Source organism: Schistocerca gregaria, chromosome 4 (genome assembly GCF_023897955.1).
Source record: "Schistocerca gregaria isolate iqSchGreg1 chromosome 4, iqSchGreg1.2, whole genome shotgun sequence".
NCBI classification, from domain to species: Eukaryota; Metazoa; Arthropoda; class Insecta; order Orthoptera; family Acrididae; genus Schistocerca; species Schistocerca gregaria.
Window position 1 is genome coordinate 624,397,866 of NC_064923.1, and position 19,833 is coordinate 624,417,698.

Sequence of the window (19,833 nt, forward strand, 5' to 3'; positions counted from 1 at the left end):
GCCATTTCCACCTGGCGCCTCAGTTGGACCAGCGTTCGTGCTGGACGTGCAGACCTCGTGAGACGACGCTTCATCCAGTCCCAAACATGCTCAATGGGGGACAGATCCGGAGATCTTGCTGGCCAGGGTAGTTGACTTACACCTTCTAGAGCACGTTGGGTGGCACGGGATACATGCGGACGTGCATTGTCCTGTTGGAACAGCAAGTTCTCTTGCCGGTCTAGGAATGGTAGAACGATGGGTTCGATGACGGTTTGGATGTACCGTGCACTATTCAGTGTCCCCTCGACGATCACCAGAGGTTTACGGCCAGTGTAGGAGATCGCTCCCCACACCATGATGCCGGGTGTTGGCCCTGTGTGCCTCGGTCGTATGCAGTCCTGATTGTGGCGCTCACCTGCACGGCGCCAAACACGCATACGACCATCATTGGCACCAAGGCAGAAGCGACTCTCATCGCTGAAGACGACACGTCTCCATTCGTCCCTCCATTCACGCCTGTCGCGACACCACTGGAGGCGGGCTGCACGATGTTGGGGCGTGACCGGAAGACGGCCTAACGGTGTGCGGGACCGTAGCCCAGCTTCATGGAGACGGTTGCGAATGGTCCTCGCCGATACCCCAGGAGCAACAGTGTCCCTAATTTTCTGGGAAGTGGCGGTGCGATCCCCTACGGCACTGCGTAGGATCCTACGGTCTTGGCGTGCATCCGTGCGTCGCTGCGGTGCGGGCACGTGCACCTTCCGCCGACCACTGGCGACAACATCGATGTACTGTGGAGACCTCACGCCCCACGTGTTGAGCAATTCGGCGGTACGTCCACCCGGTCTCCCGCATGCCCACTATACGCCTTCGCTCAAAGTCCGTCACCTGCACATACGGTTCACGTCCGCGCTGTCGCGGCATGCTACCAGTGTTAAAGACTGCGGTGGAGCTCCGTATGCCACGGCAAACTGGCAGACACTGACGGCGGCGGTGCACAAATGCTGCGCAGCTAGCGCCATTCGACGGCCAACATCGCGGTTCCTGGTGTGTCCGCTGTGATCATTGCTTGTACAGCCCTCTCGCAGTGTCCGGAGCAAGTATGGTGGGTCTGACGCACCGGTGTCAATGTGTTCTTTTTTCCATTTCCAGGAGAGTAGTTACAGTACAAAAGCCTTATCTGCGTACTTCTACTAGCAGAGGTGCGGTGCGTGTGCGTCTGATCATTGCTTGTACAGCCCTCTGGCAGTGTCCGGAGCAAGTATGGTGGGTCTGACACACCGGTGCCAATGTGTTCTTTTTTCCATTTCCAGGAGTGTATTTAGTTCCCACCATTGGTTTCTTAAAGACATCAGTGCATTTTTCACCCAAATATGTATGATACTCCATATGATGCTTACGTAGAACCGAAGCACATGTGCTGACAGCGTGTGTGTGCTTGCAGGCCGCAGCCGATGCAGGACGTGACGGTGTCGACGCAGCGGCGCGACGGCGGCTTCGACATCTCGGCGCACAAGCTGCTCTTCGACCGCGATCTGCCCGACTCGGCGACTTTCGCGTGTGAGCTGCGCGTGCCCAGCACGCGGTACTCGGTCCGCAAGAGCCTCGTCTACTACCCCGGTACGTGCACCAACCCACCTGCCACCTGGCGCCAGTCGCTGCGTAGCGCCGCTCACTTCGTTACGTACCACCGAGGCTGGCGAGTGTTTGAGCCGGTATCTGTTGATGGGGAGAGAAAGGGGGGCGGGGCTGTGGGAATCTCATCTGACGGGAAGACCCAGTCCCTCGCTAAGCCTAATCCCACGAAATTAAATTCACCGGCTCCGCTGCCTGTTTATTTTTTGCCACGGGCTCAATGAAGGCAAATGTTTGCATTCTTTCTTGTGGGCGTTGCTCCTCAGGAGAGATAATGTGCTCTGCTGCATCTCAGCTCCATATACACTGTGCACGAGCGCTGGTCGTGGTAGCGAATCACTCGAAAGATAACGAGGCTCCATCATTCTAACAAATCTTTTGTACACCCTCCATTTATCAGCTGATTATAGTCCAGCTTAGTTTTAGCATCTATTCGTAGTGGCAATACGCATCAAGCCAATTTACACCTAAATAAACGAATATTCGATTAATTCTCTATGATACCTGTCAGAGAATCCGTCTTCAGATTACAGATCGAAATTCGTTCCTGAAGCTCACAGTATTTCCACTAACAGGCCACAATCATCTGCGCTAAGGTCATTACAGGCATAACAATGATTAAAAGCCAGTCATCAGGTACTAACGTAATTTAATAAAATTTTAAATTTCTTGTATCTGATTTGATAGCTTTTAAGAAAGTGACATCAAAACAAAAGAGCAATAAATAATACTATGAACAGTGTAATGTAATTTAACTTAGCCACACGCGGATCGGCAATCAGCAAACTAGATGAGTACTCAGGGTGGTTATGGGACGATACATAACTAATCGTCTCTCTCCTGAATCCTCACAGATATCAGTTTGAAGTAATAAAACCCATAACTCCATATCGTGGTTTCATCTCGAATACCAATCTAAGATAACAAGCATCCTTTTGCAGATGACATATTATATTAGAACTAGAATCGTGTGACCAGACCTTCTTGCCTGTGATACTATCTCGCAACCTGGAGAAAATCTGGAAGTGAAATATACTAAATTATTCGTAGCGGCCACATAGCTTGTAGAATCTGAAAGAACGTTTAGCGTAATAACCGGAAGCACGTCTCGAAGATGAGATGAAAGAAAATTGCTAATTATTTTCTAGCATGGCGCTTAACAGTGGTCAATAATCCGTTAAGGCCACGTCTACTCAGGACGAGTAAGGATGAAGAATATACATTTTTAAGTTATGAACAACTATATTTTTTCCTCGATTTCAAATTACATAGACATAGACTTACATAGACCTTCCCCCATGAACCATGGACCTTGCCGTTGGTGGGGAGGCTTGCGTGCCTCAGCGATACAGATGGCCGTGCCGTAGGTGCAACCACAACGGAGGGGTATCTGTTGAGAGGCCAGACAAACGTGTGGCTCCTGAAGAGGTGCAGCAGCCTTTTCAGTAGTTGCAGGGGCAACAGTCTGGATGATTGATTGATCTGGCCTTGCAACATTAACCAAAACGGCCTTGTTGTGCTGGTATTGCGAACGGCTGAAAAAAAGGGGAAACTACAGCCGTAATTTTTCCCGAGGACATGCAGCTTTACTGTATGATTAAATGATGATGGCGTCCTCTTGGGTAAAATATTCCGGAGGTAAAATAGTCCCCCATTCGGATCTCCGGACGGGGACTACTCAAGAGGACGTCGTTATCAGAAGAAAGAAAACTGGCGTTCTACGGATCGGAGCGTGGAATGTCAGATCCCTTAATCGGGCAGGTAGGTTAGAAAATTTAAAAAGGAAAATGGATAGGTTAAAGTTAGATATAGTGGGAATTAGTGAAGTTCGGTGGCAGGAGGAACAAGACTTCTGGTCAGGTGACTACAGGGTTATAAACACTAAATCAAATAGGGGTAATGCAGGAGTAGGTTTAATAATGAATAGGAAAATAGGAATGCGGGTAAGCTACTACAAACAGCATAGTGAACGCATTATTGTGGCCAAGATAGATACGAAGCCCACACCTACTACAGTAGTACAATTTTATATGCCAACTAGCTCTGCGGATGACGAACAAATTGAAGAAATGTACGATGAAATAAAAGAAATTATTCAGACAGTGAAGGGAGACGAAAATTTAATGGTAATGGGTGACTGGAATTCGTGTGTAGGAAAAGGAAGAGAAGGAAACATAGTAGGTGAATATGGTTTGGGGCTAAGAAATGAAAGAGGAAGCCGCCTAGTAGAATTTTGCACAGAGCACAACTTAATCATAGCTAACACTTGGTTTAAGAATCATGAAAGAAGGTTGCATACATGGAAGAACCCTGGAGATACTAAAAGGTATCAGATAGATTATATAATGGTAAGACAGAGATTTAGGAATCAGGTTTTAAGTTGTAAGACATTTCCAGGGGCAGATGTGGACTCTGACCACAATCTATTGGTTATGACCTGTAGATTAAAACTGAAGATACTGCAAAAACGTGGGAAATTAAGGAGATGGGACCTGGATAAACTGAAAGAACCAGAGGCTGTACAGAGTTTCAGGGAGAGCATAAGGGAACATTTGACAGGAATAGGGGAAAGAAATACAGTAGAAGAAGAATGGGTAGCTCTGAGGGATGAAGTAGTGAACGGAGCAGAGGATAAAGTAGGTAAAAAGACGTGGTCTGCTAGAAATCCTTGGGTAACAGAAGAAATATTGAATTTAATTGATGAAAGAAGAAAATATAAAAATGCAGTAAAAGAAGCAGGCAAAAAGGAATACAAACGTCTCAAAAATGAGATCGACAGGAAGTGCAAAATGGCTAAGCAGGGATGGCTAGAGGACAAATGTAAGGATGTAGAAGCTTATCTCGCTAGGGGGAAGATAGATACTGCCTACAGGAAAATTAAAGAGACCTATGGAGAGAAGAGAACACGTGTATTAATATCAAGAGCTCAGATGGCAACCCAGTTCTAAGCAAAGAAGGGAAGCCAGAAATGTGGAAGGAGTTTATAGAAGGTTTATACAATGGCGATGTAGTTGAGGACAATATTATGGAAATGGAAGAGAATGTAGATGAAGAAGAAATGGGAGTTACGATACTGCGTGAAGAGTTTCACAGAGCACTGAACGATCTGAGTCAAAACAAGGCCCCCGGAGTAGACAACATTCCATTAGAACTACTGACAGCCTTGGGAGAGCCATTCATGATAAAACTCTACCAGCTGGTGAGCAAGATGTATGAGACAGGCGAAATACCCTCAGACTTCAAGAAGAATATAATAATTCCAATCCCAAACAAAGCAGGTGCTGACAGATGTGAAAATTACTGAACTATCAGTTTAATAAGTCACAGCTGAAAAATACTAACGCGAATTCCTTACAAACGGATGGAAAATCTGGTAGATGCGGACCTCGGGGAGGATCAGTTTGGATTCCGTAATGTTGGAACACGTGAGGCAATACTGACATTACGACTTATCTTAGAAGGAAGATTAAGAAAAGGGAAACCTACGTTTCTAGCATTTGTAGACTTGGAGAAGGTTTTTTCAATGTTGACTGGAATACTCTCTTTCACATTCTGGAGGTGGCAGGGGTAAAGTACAGGGAGCGAAAGGCTATTTACAATTTGTACAGAAACCAGGTGGCAGTCATAAGAGTTGATGGGCATGAAAGGGCAGCAGTGGTTGGGAAAGGAGTGAGGCAGGGTTGTAGCCTCTCCCCGATGTTATTCAATCTGTATATTGAGCAAGCAGTAAAGGAAACAAAAGAAAAATTTGTAGTAGGTATTAAAATTCATGGAGATGAAGTAAAAACTTTGAGGTTCGCCGATGACATTGTAATTCTGTCAGAGACGGCAAAGGACCTGGAAGAGCAGTTGAACGGAATGGACAGTGTCTTGAAAGGAGGATATAAGATGAACATCAACAAAAGCAAAACGAGGATAATGAAATTTAGTCAAATTAAAGTGGGTGATGCTGAGGGAATTATATTAGGAAATGAGACACTTAAAGTAGAAAAGGAGTTTTGCTATTTAGGAAGTAAAATAACTGATGATGGTCGAAGTAGAGAGGATATAAAATGTAGACTGGCAATGGCAGGGAAAGCGTTTCTGAACAAGAGAAATTTGTTAACATCTAATATAGATTTATGTATCAGGAAGTCGTTTCTGAAAGTATTTGTTTGGAGTGTAGCCATGTATGGAAGTGAAACATGGACGATAACTAGTTTGGACAAGAGGATAATAGAAGCTTTCGAAATGTGGTGCTACAGAAGAATACTGAAGATAAGGTGGATAGATCACGTAACTAATGAGGAGGTACTGAATAGGATTGGGGAGAAGAGAAGTTTGTGGCACAACTTGACTAGAAGAAGGGATCGGTTGGTAGGACATGTTTTGAGGCAACAAGGGATCACAAATTTAGCACTGGAGGGTAACGTGGAGAGTAAAAATCGTAGAGGGAGACCGAGAGATGAGTACACTAAGCAGATTCAGAAGGATGCAGGTTGCAGTAGGTACAGGGAGATGAAGAAGCTTGCACAGGACAGAGTAGCATGGAAAGCAGCATCAAACCAGTGTCAGCACTGAAGACTATTACAGCAACATAAACTTCAGACAATCATTCTTTTCTCTTCAAGTCTAATAACAGAAGAAGACGACAAAAAAAAGCGAGAATTCCGACACAGAATCTCGAATGTCCATGGAATATATTGCATCACAATGCATTTGGTTACTCTCTGTAGTACTGCGCCAGCAATTCATGCAATAACTACTTGAAAATGGAACTTATAAATTTCAAATTCATTACCACCTCAGGAAATACAGTACAAGGTGCACAAAAAAACTCTTATTCGGTTCGCCGAATAAAGGGTTTCTGGTGCAGCTGACGACTGACTTCTTATCTTTGTTGAAATGTTCTGCAGCTGCTGAACTACCACTATGAACAAAATCATTACAAGCACCAGAAACGCCCTGCTAATTTCTGCAGGTATCCCTGCAGTCATATAAACCGCTGTGTAAGATCACCGTGGCTAGGGTTAAAAATATTGGCTACGTTATTTGATTGATTATTTAACACAAACAATTTAGACAAGACTATAATTTAAGATTTCGAAAAATACTGAACATTAGACCGGTAGACCAGATAAATAACAATGAGGTACGGAGCTTACTAAGGGAAAGAAAGAGATTTATGGAGCAGCTTGCCGGAACTGGATATGTTGGTAGGACATATTTTGACTCAACAATGAATAGCTAATTTTGTAATGGAGGGAAGTGAAGACGTCAGTAGAGAGAGACAAAGGCAGATACAAATAGAATCGGTTGCAGCACTGAAGTAAAGATAAAGAGATTGTACAGGCATGCGTAGAAAGTTCCGTCCACTCACTTTTAGGACGGAAGACTACAATTGTAGCAATAGCAATAACTTTAGAAAAATAGAATTTATCCTTTAGAGATGACAAATACCGAAACATGTGAAACTCAGAACAGATCGTGATCGTGCACTTCCAGTCGATATTCCAAAGTAACTGTGCACTTACAACTGCAAGGTTATAACTACTGAAACGCTTAATGTTTCAGATTCATTGAAATATTCTTGTAAGGAGACAGTAAGTTCAGGAGTTTTGTACCAATGCGATGCATCAGCAGATCGTTGACGAAAGAGTTCAAGACAATACATATATGTGTGTTAAATGCCCTCGGTTGTGTGATTCCTGAATTCATACAAGATTCCGATCTCTCCTCCAGACGGAGCCGCAGGAACATCATAAGGAGTCCAAAGGCCCACCTGATACCCAACAGTGAATGGAAGGTATAGGACACCATTGTGTTCAGGCACCAGCAGGTAGACGCCAGGAAGCTGTTCAGTGACGTAGACGATATCTTTGTCATCTCAGCACAGCATGACCCGCAGTCGCTTGGAGCCAAAGGCCGAGAAAGGTGACACAGAACGCCTCCAGAATCTGCAGTATGTCCGAACCGACCGAAAGTGTACCCAACCCATGCTGCTAAACCTAGAGTGAAAGCATACATCTGCAAAATCGACAGCAGTCTTCCCAGGCAGAGGTGACAAAACGACATGCATCGGAATAATGCGCAACTTCCCAAACGGAAGTTTCTCCGAAAAACAGCCACAAATCTCCTTTATCATCTTTCCTAAAACATCGAATTCCAAAAGATTCCAATAAAATGAAGATTTCGAACACATTTTTGTCGTTTGATTATTACTATTATACGCACGGTAGTACTTCGTTTCGGGACTGAGAAATATCTTAAAAATATCGAGCGGATATGTACATCCAAGAATCAGATACACTTCGTATAGAACCTCTTACACCTACAGATAGCCTGCTTTACAGTAAGTATCTTCCAGTATGGCTCCTTAATTGAGGCATAACTACACGTTTTTGCAGAGCGTATTAAAACTCTGATTCGTTCCTGTCTCTTTCTCACATGGTTAGCTACCTTTACAAAGTGGCTATTGACTTTTCTGGAGACTAGAAATCTACTCTGTAGGAATCAGTATAGGTTTCGAAAAAGACAATCGTGTGAAACCCAGCTCGCTCTATTCGTCCACGAGACTCAGAGGGCCATAGCAGTGTGTTCCCAGGTAGATTCCGTGTTCCTTGACTTCCGAAAGGCGTTTGATTCAGTTCCCCACAGTCGTTTAATAAACAAAGTAAGAGCATATGGACTATCAGACCAATTGTGTGATTGTATTGAAGAGTTCCTAGATAACAAAATGCAGCATGTCATTCTCAATGGAGAGAAGTCTTCCGAAGTAAGGGTGATTCCAGGTGTTCCGCAGGGTAGTGTCGTAGGACCGTTGCTATTCACAATATACATAAATGACCTTGTGGGTAACATCGAGAGTTCACTGAGGCATTTTGTGGATGAAGCTGTGGTATATCGAGAGGTTTGAACAATGGAAAATTGTACTGAAATGCAGGAGGAGCTACAACGAATGACGCATGGTACAGGGATTGGCAATTGAATCGCAATGTAGACAAGTGTAATTTGCTGCGAATACATAGAAAGAAAGACCCTCTATCATATAGCTACAATATAGAAGGTCAGCAACTGGAAGCAGTTAATTCCATAAATTATCTACGAGTAGGCATTAGGAGTTATTTGAAGTGGAATGACCATATAAAATTAATCGTAGGTCAAGCAGATGACAGACTGAGATTCATTGGAAGAAACCTCAGGAAATGCAATCCGAAAACAAAGGAAGTAGGTTACTGTACACTTACTGCCTCCCTGCTTGAATACTGCTCAGCAGTGCGGGATCCGTAACAGATAGGGTTGATAGAAGAGATAGAGAAGATCCAAAGGGGAGCACAGCGCTTCGTTACCGGATCATTTAGTAATCGCGAAAGCGTTACGGAGATGATAGAGAAACTCCAGTGGAAGACTCTGCAGGAGAGACGCTCAGTAGCTCGGTACTGGCTTTTGTTGAAGTTTCGAGAACATACCCTCACTGAGGAGTCAAGCAGTATATTGGTCTCGCGATGAGACCATGAGGATAAAATCAGAGAGATTAGAGCCCACACAGAGGCATACCGACAATCTTTCTTTCCACGAAAAATACGTGACTGGAATAGAAGGGAGAACCGATAGAGGTACTCAAAGTACCCTCCGCCCCACAGCGTCAAGTGGCTTGCAGAGTATCGATGTAGATGTAGATGACATATTCATTAGGAAGTGAGAGTTGTTTCCCTTCTTTGTTTCAGGCTTCTTCTTTATTCTAGAAGGCGTTTCGGAAATGTATAGAGGCATTCTACACCAACGAAAAGGGTTATGACAAGCCGGAGGCACTTGTGCTAAAGGTGTAATACTGAGAAACGATACGACATCCAAGCAGAATTTCTTCATGGGTTTCATTAGGGAGAGCGACTGGTTACTGAGTCGGATACAAGAGTGGTGCCGCCTTTCTTGCAAAGCCCCGCCTTTGTACCTGGCGGCATTGTGCTCCTGAAAGTAAAATTAGTCCCAGTCGGTAACAAAAGCGGGAGGCACTTTTTTGTAGCAAGCCTCTCCGTAAAGAACGGGCAATGTTTTATAGCAGCACGAGGTGATGACGTACCAAGTCGCGCCTCACGGCTACTGTAAGCCCTCCAGAAAGACCGCATCGGAGGCGGTGTACCAGCTTTCACCTCTCTAGATGTTCTCGCATTTGGTAAATGAGCTGTTACTGCTTTGTAGAGTATTACTGCAGCAGGAACTGTCAAACGAAAGTAACCGAAAAATGAGTTTGTCTTTCAATAACTTATTATCCACAACATCACCGGATGAACGTCACGGGCAATGTATATTGGACAGGGACTCGAACTCAGAGGTCTGTCAGCCACAAAGAGTTTTCTCTCCAGCAAGGCTGTCGGAATATGCACGATGGGCCACCTTACTACTCCATCCGCGCCACGTTATCGCTATATCAGAGCCCTCGGTGTTGTGGTTTGGCGTTGTGGGGATATCACAACATCCAAATTTGTAATCGGAAAGCCAAATGTAGTCCCGTATTGGATTTTGTGAAAGAAGTGAAAAAGAAAGGCAATGAAGAATGGAAAGAAAGGAGTAAGATAAGTGTTTAAAGAGACATCAATTATGTGATCATTACCGATCGATCATTACCAGAGTGTGGAAGAATGGGAAAGCAAATTTGCCGTGATTTTTCAGCAGCATATTCCCGCATTTGCATTAAGAGATCTAAGAAAATTACGAGCAGTTTGAATGTGGACGGAAGGTCGCAAACTCCAAACGCCGTGCTTCAGAATAGAACCCCAGTGTTTTATCATTGCATCAACTTGCTCGATGAAAGTAAAACGATACAGCAATGTTGTTGATAACGTCTACGTAACGAGTATTCAATGCATTCAAACATGGCGTAAACCTGGAAGAGGTGACACATGCGGCACCCATCGTAGTTGTGGCCAACCCTGACTGAGTCTGTCCGTGTCGACAATGCAATTGCTCAGAGGACGCCAGGATGTAATGAAAGTATTTACGTTTCGCTCGACGAAGTTTTACATAAGCTTTTGGAAAATAACTGTGGTAGGTGTACAAATATCCCTTCAAAACCTTTCTCAGCGTCACGCCTAGTTCTTAGTGAATGCTAAATAGTCAGATATTGCCAAAAGTGTGAGTAGTTATATTGACATTTAAGGTCTATTAGGCGTGTTCCGATTCTAGTGCAGCCATCTTGACTACCGAGGTCATGAATTTATAATTTGCTGTGTCTCTCCCCTATAGATCGGTATACGCGCTGCTGTAAAATCCGATATATATGCCACACATTGTTTCGGTAACGATACCTCCCACACAAATCAAATAACAGTTGTAAACAAGAAAAAACATTTGTGTTTTCTTTACATTTTCTTTCAAATGACTTGGCACGCATGTTTGACATACCAATGATCTGGAAGACGATACAAAATAATCACAAAAAGTATTCCTAGATATCTGTAAGGAGTGCGGAGAACTATACCTGAAAACAGCAAAATGTTATTGATTATATTGCACAACTTGTAAGTTTTGTTTACAATAAGACTGCACATTTTTTGATATATTTTATATCGATTGCGGTCGTGAAAATAGAAATAAAACCAAAGTAACTAAGTTCGTTAATCTTACATTTGTTCTTGATTTAACATTTCACCGGAATTTATGGAACGTATTAACTGATAGTAAGTGGATTATATGTCTTAGTTTTAATATTTTAAACTATCTAAATCTGTGAACACTTAGATTTGTAAATAAGATATTAAAATACTACTGCTAACATTTCATAGTCTTTTCTTCACCCCACAACATATTTCTAACCAAAAACTACTCTGTTTTAAGTCACCCACACCACAAACACACACACACACACATACACACACACACACACACACACACACACACACACACACACACACACACACACACACACACACACTGACTTAGAAACAGTAGTTTTGCTGCTTTTAGCATACAGCCCATACCCATAGCGTAGGGGATAGACGCTGCAATGTAAAGATGTTTTCACAGTCAAATATTATGTTTAAATATTACACTGAAAAAAAAATTGTATGACATAGACAACTGTAGTGTTTAGTCGTACAAAAACAAATTTTACTAAATGTGCACAGTGGCAATTTACATGTACGATTTCGAAAATATGCACCATCTCTACCGGATTTACTCTGCAGCCGCGTCGACAGTTATCGTTGCTTAGTTCGTACAAAGACTTAATCTATTTACCATGTTTCCTTTGCCTCCCTTCGTAGGAGTATAATAAATGGCAATATTTTTACTAACTGCGGATTATTAAGAAAACCAAAAACGTGTATACCAGTATCGCCGTTTTCGTTAAGATTACTACAACGTACCAGATGTTGTTAAATGGACTTACAACGAAAACACACAATTCTACACATATTGCATTTAGCGATACAGAACCGCTTACAGAAAGAGCATCTTCTTACCCTGGGTAATCTTTCGTATTAATTTTCATTCGTGTTCCCTGAAATACTAATATCTAAAATCTTTCTCGCAAACAGACCCACAGATCCTAAATGCATAATCTTCAATTAAAAAGTATTTGTGACAGACTGAAAATAAATTCTTCATTTAATTGCCATAAGCTTTACAGTGAAATTAATTTTATATAATTTCTATTCTTTAAAATTATCCTAATCAAACAGTATTATATTTTTAAATATTCATTTATCTTCAATACATCTCAAGCTGCCAGATATTTGATCATACAGCGAAGTCTGTATTCACGTACTTGGTGATGTTCGTTTTATGAAAAAAAGGCCGTGGTTTCAGACGAGTTTCAGTGCTTAAAATTTCGTTTCTTAATGTTGGAAGTTCCTTCACAGACTGTGAGTGTACAGTGTTTACGTACAGTGCCGAGTCACATTAATGTGATTATCTGTCAAAAGCCTGAATAACCACCTCTTTCAGCGCAGACCACTGAGAGACTTGACGGAAGAGGGTCACTGGGTTCCTAGAAGGAACCGACAGGGATGTGGAGAATTGCTGACTCAAGTGTTAGGGTTCTCAGTTAACGATCCATGGCGCGAACAGCACGATCGAGCTGGTCCCACAGATTCTCGACTGGATTTAAATCCGGGGAGTTTTATGGGCAGGGAGTACGGAAAACTCATCCTGGCGTTTTTCGTACTACGCACGTACACTGCGAGCTGTGTGACACATTCCATTATTCTTCTGGTAGATGCCATATTGCCGAGGAGAAACAAACTAATTTATATGGTGGGAAGTAGTTCCCGAAGATAGTCGTATACTTGTGCTGAACCACTGTGCATTCCAGAGTGACTAGATTACCTCGGAAATTCCGCCAAAACGTTCCCTAGACCATAACTATTTCAGAGTGCTTGTTTTCAGACATTTCACTCTCTGCATGCCAGATGCCATCTGTTCGACTGAGCGCTGGAACCTATCACCACTCAGTGAAAGTTGAATTGCGGTATTGGCGTGGAAATTCCAGCCTTCGTGGCTGATGAACGGCAGACAACGTGGGTGCATCAATCAGTCGCCCACTGTGGAGGCCCATACGCAACAGTGTTCGCTGAAGCGTCGTCGAGGAGAGGCTAGCTTTTTTTTTTCTAACAATAGGTGAGGCCCCTCCACGCCCACACCGACATGATGCCCAACACAATAGGTCTACTGTCATCTCTGCATAAGGATTAGTATTCATTAAAGTGAGATGTCGCAGGATGTGGGTACTGCGATGTTTGCGTACGTCTGGTTAGGGTTAACCATTAATACGCTCTCATCTGGAGATAGATTGGGTCGAAATCGAACGAAGGGTAGCGGTTTGAAGGGCAGAGGAAAAAAAGTGCCAAGGCAAGAGCTAAGGGAAAAAAACCTCTGCGATAGTTAGGTCGGGTGGTAAGAGCAGTAGCTGTTGCCTTGCTGCCTGCGATAGGTAGTGCAAGAATGCTCTTTGTTAGTAGTAGGTATCATGCATGTCGATACATTGACGTTGTGCGGTTGTGCTGCTCGGCGGCTGGCGCTAGGTGCCGGTGCAGAGTCCTCGTTCAGCGTCTTCAACCTTCAACAGTTAGGTTTGCTATCGATCTTGTGTCAGATAGGTCATATATGGGAAGCACAGTGTGAGGGAATTGTCGGCTGATTGTTTGTGCGTCTGTGGGCGAGCTCGTCGGTGTCCCTGCTTTGGCCTGTTGGTTGGCTCTAATAGCAGCTGGTAGTTATCAGTCAGTGTTGCTGATATGCAGGGGCTTGCCGACGTTTGTCGCTTCCTTGAGGGTATGAAGGTGGTATTCATGGTGAAGATCCACGGTGAGTGTGTAGCGTGGAGCGTTGATAATCATTCGTAGCACCCTGTTCTGTATGATCTGCAGGCGGCGCAGTCGTGTAGGAGCTGCATATCCCCAGACTGGAGCTGCGTACGTCATCAGAGGTGTAGTCAGTGTCATGTATGTGGACCTCGACACCCTCCTATTCAGTGTTCCCTCCCCGTTGAGCATTGGGTTGAGCTACCAGCAGCCCCTTGGCTTATATAGGCGGTCTGCTGCTCAACAATTGCAAGTCTATTAGCCAGCCCACATTTCCGCACCTATAGTTCAGCCATGTCACCTATGGCGCGCGGTAACCTACATCTGGTTTGGCGCCAGTTTTAGATACCACCATTTGTTTTGTGTACGGAATACTTTAACCATGGCGGCACGTGTACAGTTTAAAGCTTCCGCCCTTGACTCGAAAGTAAGTGATAATGCCCTTTTGGACGTCAAATATATCGCTCTATTACCGCGTTACAACAACAACTGCAATGTTTGCCGCGTCCCCCCCACCCGACACTACGGTTTATATACCCTCCGTTGCTAGTGCTGCCAGATGCCACCTGTAAGGTTTTATTGCATGTTGACGTCGAAAACAGTTGGTGGTCTCAGTAATGTGACTGGATCGTGTATAAACAGTTCGGTTTGAATAGCTAGATTAAACTAGAAAATAAACTAACGACGGCTGTACATACCGTCAGCTACCTTTAGAGTTGGAAAATGAAACTCTAAGCACTGTGTCGTTACTTAAACCATGACCTAGCACACATCATAAATAAATCAGAAAGGATGTCACAATTTAGTTGATGGAGCATAATACGTATGTAGATTAAGGCTAACATGTAAATTACATTTCACTGAAATTTTGCTCTTTGTTTCAGGAGCCGACAACCCTCTTCCTAGTAAGTATTCACATTTAATACAAATTTTTATAATTTTACTCCAGTTTGTTACACAGGTATTCTCTTTAATGTAAAACTTTTCTTCTCTCAAGGGCGTTCAAATGAGAGAGACATGCCTCTCTATTTGTATGATGATAGAATTTAATATTACGCTCTTTTCCTCTTGCTTTCGTAATTTTCAATATCAAAACATTTCTACATCGTATTAAAGAGCTGAAGGAGCTATGGAAACAAAATGACATTTGTGTGTCGGTAGTTTGTTGATTTAAATACCGCTATTAATTTAGGTTAACGATGTACATGATCTTATTTCGCATAGGAATGCGCGTTATTAGCTTGGTGCATCGCACATCTTGTGGTGGACGAAAGCTACTAAATATTCAAAGCATTTATTGTCATTTCCTTCACACATCAACTTAAAATGCAATTATAAACTTTCTAGTTAACTGAAAGTCTGTTATAAAGACCGAATCGAGACATTTCTCGCTAAAAGAAATCTACTAGTATCAAACTCAGGACTTAGTTAGAAGATTTCTAAGAACGTTTACCTGTGGCACAGGAGTGCGTTAAGTAAATCATAGACTGTCGGAAACTGAACAATAAGAGAACTGAAATATTTGGTTAATGATGAAAGAGAAGCAGCGTGAAGATTATGGCTTTTTAAGCAATGAGTGTGTTATCAGCAGGGTAGGGGCGGAATGAAATCATTGGGTTGGGCTGATTTGATGGAAGAGACCAAACAGCGAGGTCATCGGTCTCATTGGGTTAGGCAAGGATGGGGAAGGTAGTCGGCCGTGCCCTTTCAAAGGAACCATCCCGGCATTTGCCTGAAGTGATTTAGGGAAATCATGGAAAACCTAAATCAGGATGGCCGGACGTGGGACTGAACAGACGTCTTCCCGAATGCGAGCCCAGTGTGCTAACCGCCACCCGGCGAACGGTCTATCCTACGGGGAGCCCTAGTCATACGACATTTACATTTTACCACTGCGCCACCTGGCTCGGTCAACCTTTTGGAAAACAGTGAGTAAGAGAACGGACGGGATGCAAGGTATACGTTAAGATATCAATGAATGACTTTCACGCGACTAGAGGGGCCCGTAGAGGGCAAAAAATGTACCGGCAGGAAGAGATTTTTATATATACGACACATAACCGAGGAATTTCTAAGTGCTACTCCGAACGGAAGAGTTTCGCACAGGAAATCATCGACCTGTACATCAAATAAGGCAGAAGATCTGTGAACCAAAAAGTAGTCCGGTCTTAGTAAAGATTATTCAAAGTCTTAACATGAAAATACGTTTTCTGAAACCATTTTCACTTCCACCATAATTCAGCTATGAAATTTCGCATTATGATCTGTACTAGCCATAGTATATCTCACTTGCAAACCGAAGTGGGTGATGATTTGTTACAGTGAAAGTATATAGTAGGTGATTTCAAGATAAAAAAACAATTGATGACGCTATCCTGTCGACCGTACGTAGGCATGAGTTGAATCCGCGGGTCTGCGAGAAATAGACTGTGCTATTACTTTTGCTCGAAAGTACAGTCTCAAAGGCACATACCAAGGAACAGGGTAGATATACCAGGAAAAAATGTTGCAGTTCTATATTGTCGTGTCAGTGTTGGGAAAGAACTAGAGCTCCAAGCGCCAGTAGAATGCACTGAAGGCCAGAACGCTGGCGACGGCGTGTTTTCTGCTATTAGAAGTAGTTTATCTTAAAGCGATTGAAATAGATAGTATAAGTTCTCATTGTACTTGACAACTTGAATAATGTATTAATTGGCACCTTTATCGAGCCTACCCCCCTCCCCCTGAACAGTTCAAAGAAAACTCGTTTTATCACATCACCCATACAATTGTAGTAGGTGATTTCAGTATGTCCTCAATATGTTGGCGAAAAGTGATGCTCAAAGCCGGTGGTGGGAATAAAACATCATCATAAATTTTACTAAATGCTTTGTACAACAATTGTTTTGAACGGTTAGTTCGGGAGCCCAATCGAATAGCAAATGTTTGTGGAAAAATTCTTGATCACTTAGCAAAAAATATTCCAGGGAACTCTGGAACACCGTGATAGATACAGGGGTTGGTGACAACAAGGTCGCTGTAGCGACACTGACGACCACCATATCCAAATCCAGTAAAAATTAAAGTAAAATATGTCTATTTAGAAAAAGCAGAAATGATTCAATGGGCGTCTTCCCCAGAGGCGGTCTCCACTCGATCCCAACTAACTAAACTGACTGTAAAAAGTCGCAACACAGGAAAGTAATTAATGCAGGCTAATGAAATTTCGGGAATACAACGGCCTACCTAACATTTAAGTGACTCATGTGTAGGTTAATGTAAGCGCGAGATGTACCATTGAAAGTGTGAAACGTTGGTACATTAATTACCGGTGTAGCCGCCAGAATACAGACTCGTTTGAGGTTTGCTGTACAGGTTCCGGATGTCAGTTTGTGTGATGGAGTTCCATGCCTGTTACTCTTGATCGGCCAATAAAGGGATCGTTAATGCTGGTTGTAAATGACACTGGGGGTGTTGCCCTGTGATGTCCAATATGTGCTCCACTCGAGACACATCTAGTGATCGAGCAGGCCAAGGCAGTATTTTGTCGCTGTTGCGCATGCTGGGTTGTAAGAGTGGTATGTGGGCGATCATAAGCCTCTTGGAAAACACCTCCTGGAATGCTGTTGGTGAATGGCAGTAGAAAATATCCAATCAGCAGACTCACGCACAAATTTGCAGTCAGGATACTTGAGATAACCAGGAGAGTTCTCCTGCTCTCATATACAATTGCACCCGAGAGCGTAAATTCAGTTGTGGGTCCTGTGTGATTTGCACACAGACTGTTTGGTTGCAGAACCTCAGCTGGCTTCCTTCTTACACACAGCCATCACTGGCACCGACGCAGAACCAACTTTCATACGAAAACACAACAGACCTTCACCCTGCCTGTGACGAACTCTCGCTTGACGCCACTGAAGCCGCAAATTGCAATGATTTGTGGTCAGCTAAAGGCACGTCACAGATATTCTGGCTCGGAGCCGTCCTGGAAGTACCAAATTCGTAAGACGTCGTAGTGTCACAATGGTGCCAATGCTACTCGAACTGCTGCTGCAGATGTAGTACCATGCGCCAGAGCCATAAGCCAAACATGATGATCTCATCTCGGTAGCGCCACATGGCCGTTCGGAGCTAGGACTTCTTGCGACCGTACATTCTAGTCACCACCGATGTCACCAATCATGTACAGTAGCTACGTCCCTCCCAAGTCTTTCTGCAGTATCACGGAAAGAATATCCAACGCTTTATAGCCCTATTACACGGCCATGTGCAAACTGAGTGCCTTGCTGATAATGGCGTCTTTGTCAGCCTGGAGACATTCTTGACTAACATCTACTAAGTCCAAAATGAAGGGCAACTATCGCTGACGACCCTTACAACGCGTATTTAAAACGAACTTGAGTGCATCCTGATAGTGGCGCAAGTAGTGCCACTCTTATGCGACTGACGTGAAACCACTAAAAGACATCATCTTTCAGATTTAGAAACACACATATCCATTTTCGTCTATGCGACACGACTCCTTCTTGGTGGTGCGACTTTCTTTCCGTCACAATGTGTAAGTACAGGTTGGATGTGGTTAAATTGAAAGAAATAGTATCGCGGCAATTGAGAGATTATTAAAAGATTATGCTGAACCTCTATGGTACCCAATACAAAGCATAACACCGTACCAGAAACAACGATAAAGGCATGCCAAATTTAAAAGAAGAAAAAATTCCAAGATTAGCTTTGTTTTAATAAAGCTCGAAACAGGGCACGAACATCCATGCGAGTTGGTTTTAACAACTTCCCCAACCAAACTCTGTCATTAAATAGTGAAGAAAGTCCAAACACATTCTAGCCATATGTAAAGTACACCTGCGGCACGACGCAATTAATACCTTCGACGTTCGATACCAATGGTAATATTCCCGATAACAGCGCCAATGAAGCGTAATCATTAAACACAATTTTTCAAACTCCTTCCCCAAAGAAAACGAAGTAAAATGGTAAAATGTTCTTACATTCGGATCAAGAACAGCTGCCAACAAGAGTAAGTAGACATTCTCGGTATAGCGAAGCAGCTTAAATCACGTAGTAAAGGCTAATCTTCCGGCAATCAGAGTATGCTAATTCGATACTACCATACTTAAAATCACATGCAGCCGCTCACACCACGTAAGATCCATATTAAAAGACTGGAAATTTGTAAACGTGCACCAATACTCACGAGCGTAAATAGGAGTAAAATGGTTCAAATGGCTCTGAGCACTATGGGGCTTAACATCTGAGGTCATCTGTCCCCTAGACCTTAGCACTACTTACACCTAACTAACCTAAGGACAACACACACATCCATGCCCGAGACAGGACTCGAACGTGCGACCGTAGCGGTCGTGCGGCTCCAGTCCGAAGCGCCTAGAACCGCTCGGCCACACCGACCAGCGACATAGGAGTAACCTGACGAATTACAAACCCATATTACTGAGGTCGATGTACAACAAGGTTTTGTAACATATTCTACGTTCGAGTATTATGAATTACGTCGAGAGTAACTGTCTACTGACACACAGCACGAATTCAAATTATTTCGTTTTTGTGAAACACAAATAGCTGTTTGTACGCACGAAATAGTGAATGCCATTGACAGATGATCTCAAACTGATTCCATATTTCTAGATTTCCCGAAGACTGTTGGCATCAATCCTCACAATAGACTTAAAAACAAACTGCGCGCCTATGGAGTATCGTCACAGTTGTGCGACTAAATTCGTTATACCGGGTCGAAAAGGTCACAGATCATATTAACTGTTCGATAATCACCGAGTGAAACAACGTTCCCCACGGAAGTGTTATAGTCCGTTTCTATATAAGGTATTTAGGAGACTAACTAGGCAACTCTCTCAGAACGTTTGCTGACGATTCAGTCTTTTACCGTCTAGTAAACTCATCAGAAGATCAAACCCAATTGCAAAAT

The 19,833-nt window shown here is 43.3% G+C and overlaps 1 protein-coding gene across 2 annotated transcripts in view; it reads left to right on the forward strand.

The window, feature by feature from the left end:
* The window catches only part of LOC126267190 (uncharacterized), a 472,459-nt gene that overhangs the window by 438,245 nt on the left and 14,381 nt on the right, over positions 1 to 19,833 (forward strand). For both annotated transcript variants that reach the window (XM_049972159.1, XM_049972158.1), the window contains exons 4-5: positions 1,427 to 1,602; positions 14,780 to 14,800. In XM_049972159.1, the coding sequence (XP_049828116.1) occupies positions 1,427 to 1,602; positions 14,780 to 14,800 (197 nt within the window). The remainder of the gene's footprint in view (positions 1 to 1,426; positions 1,603 to 14,779; positions 14,801 to 19,833) is intronic.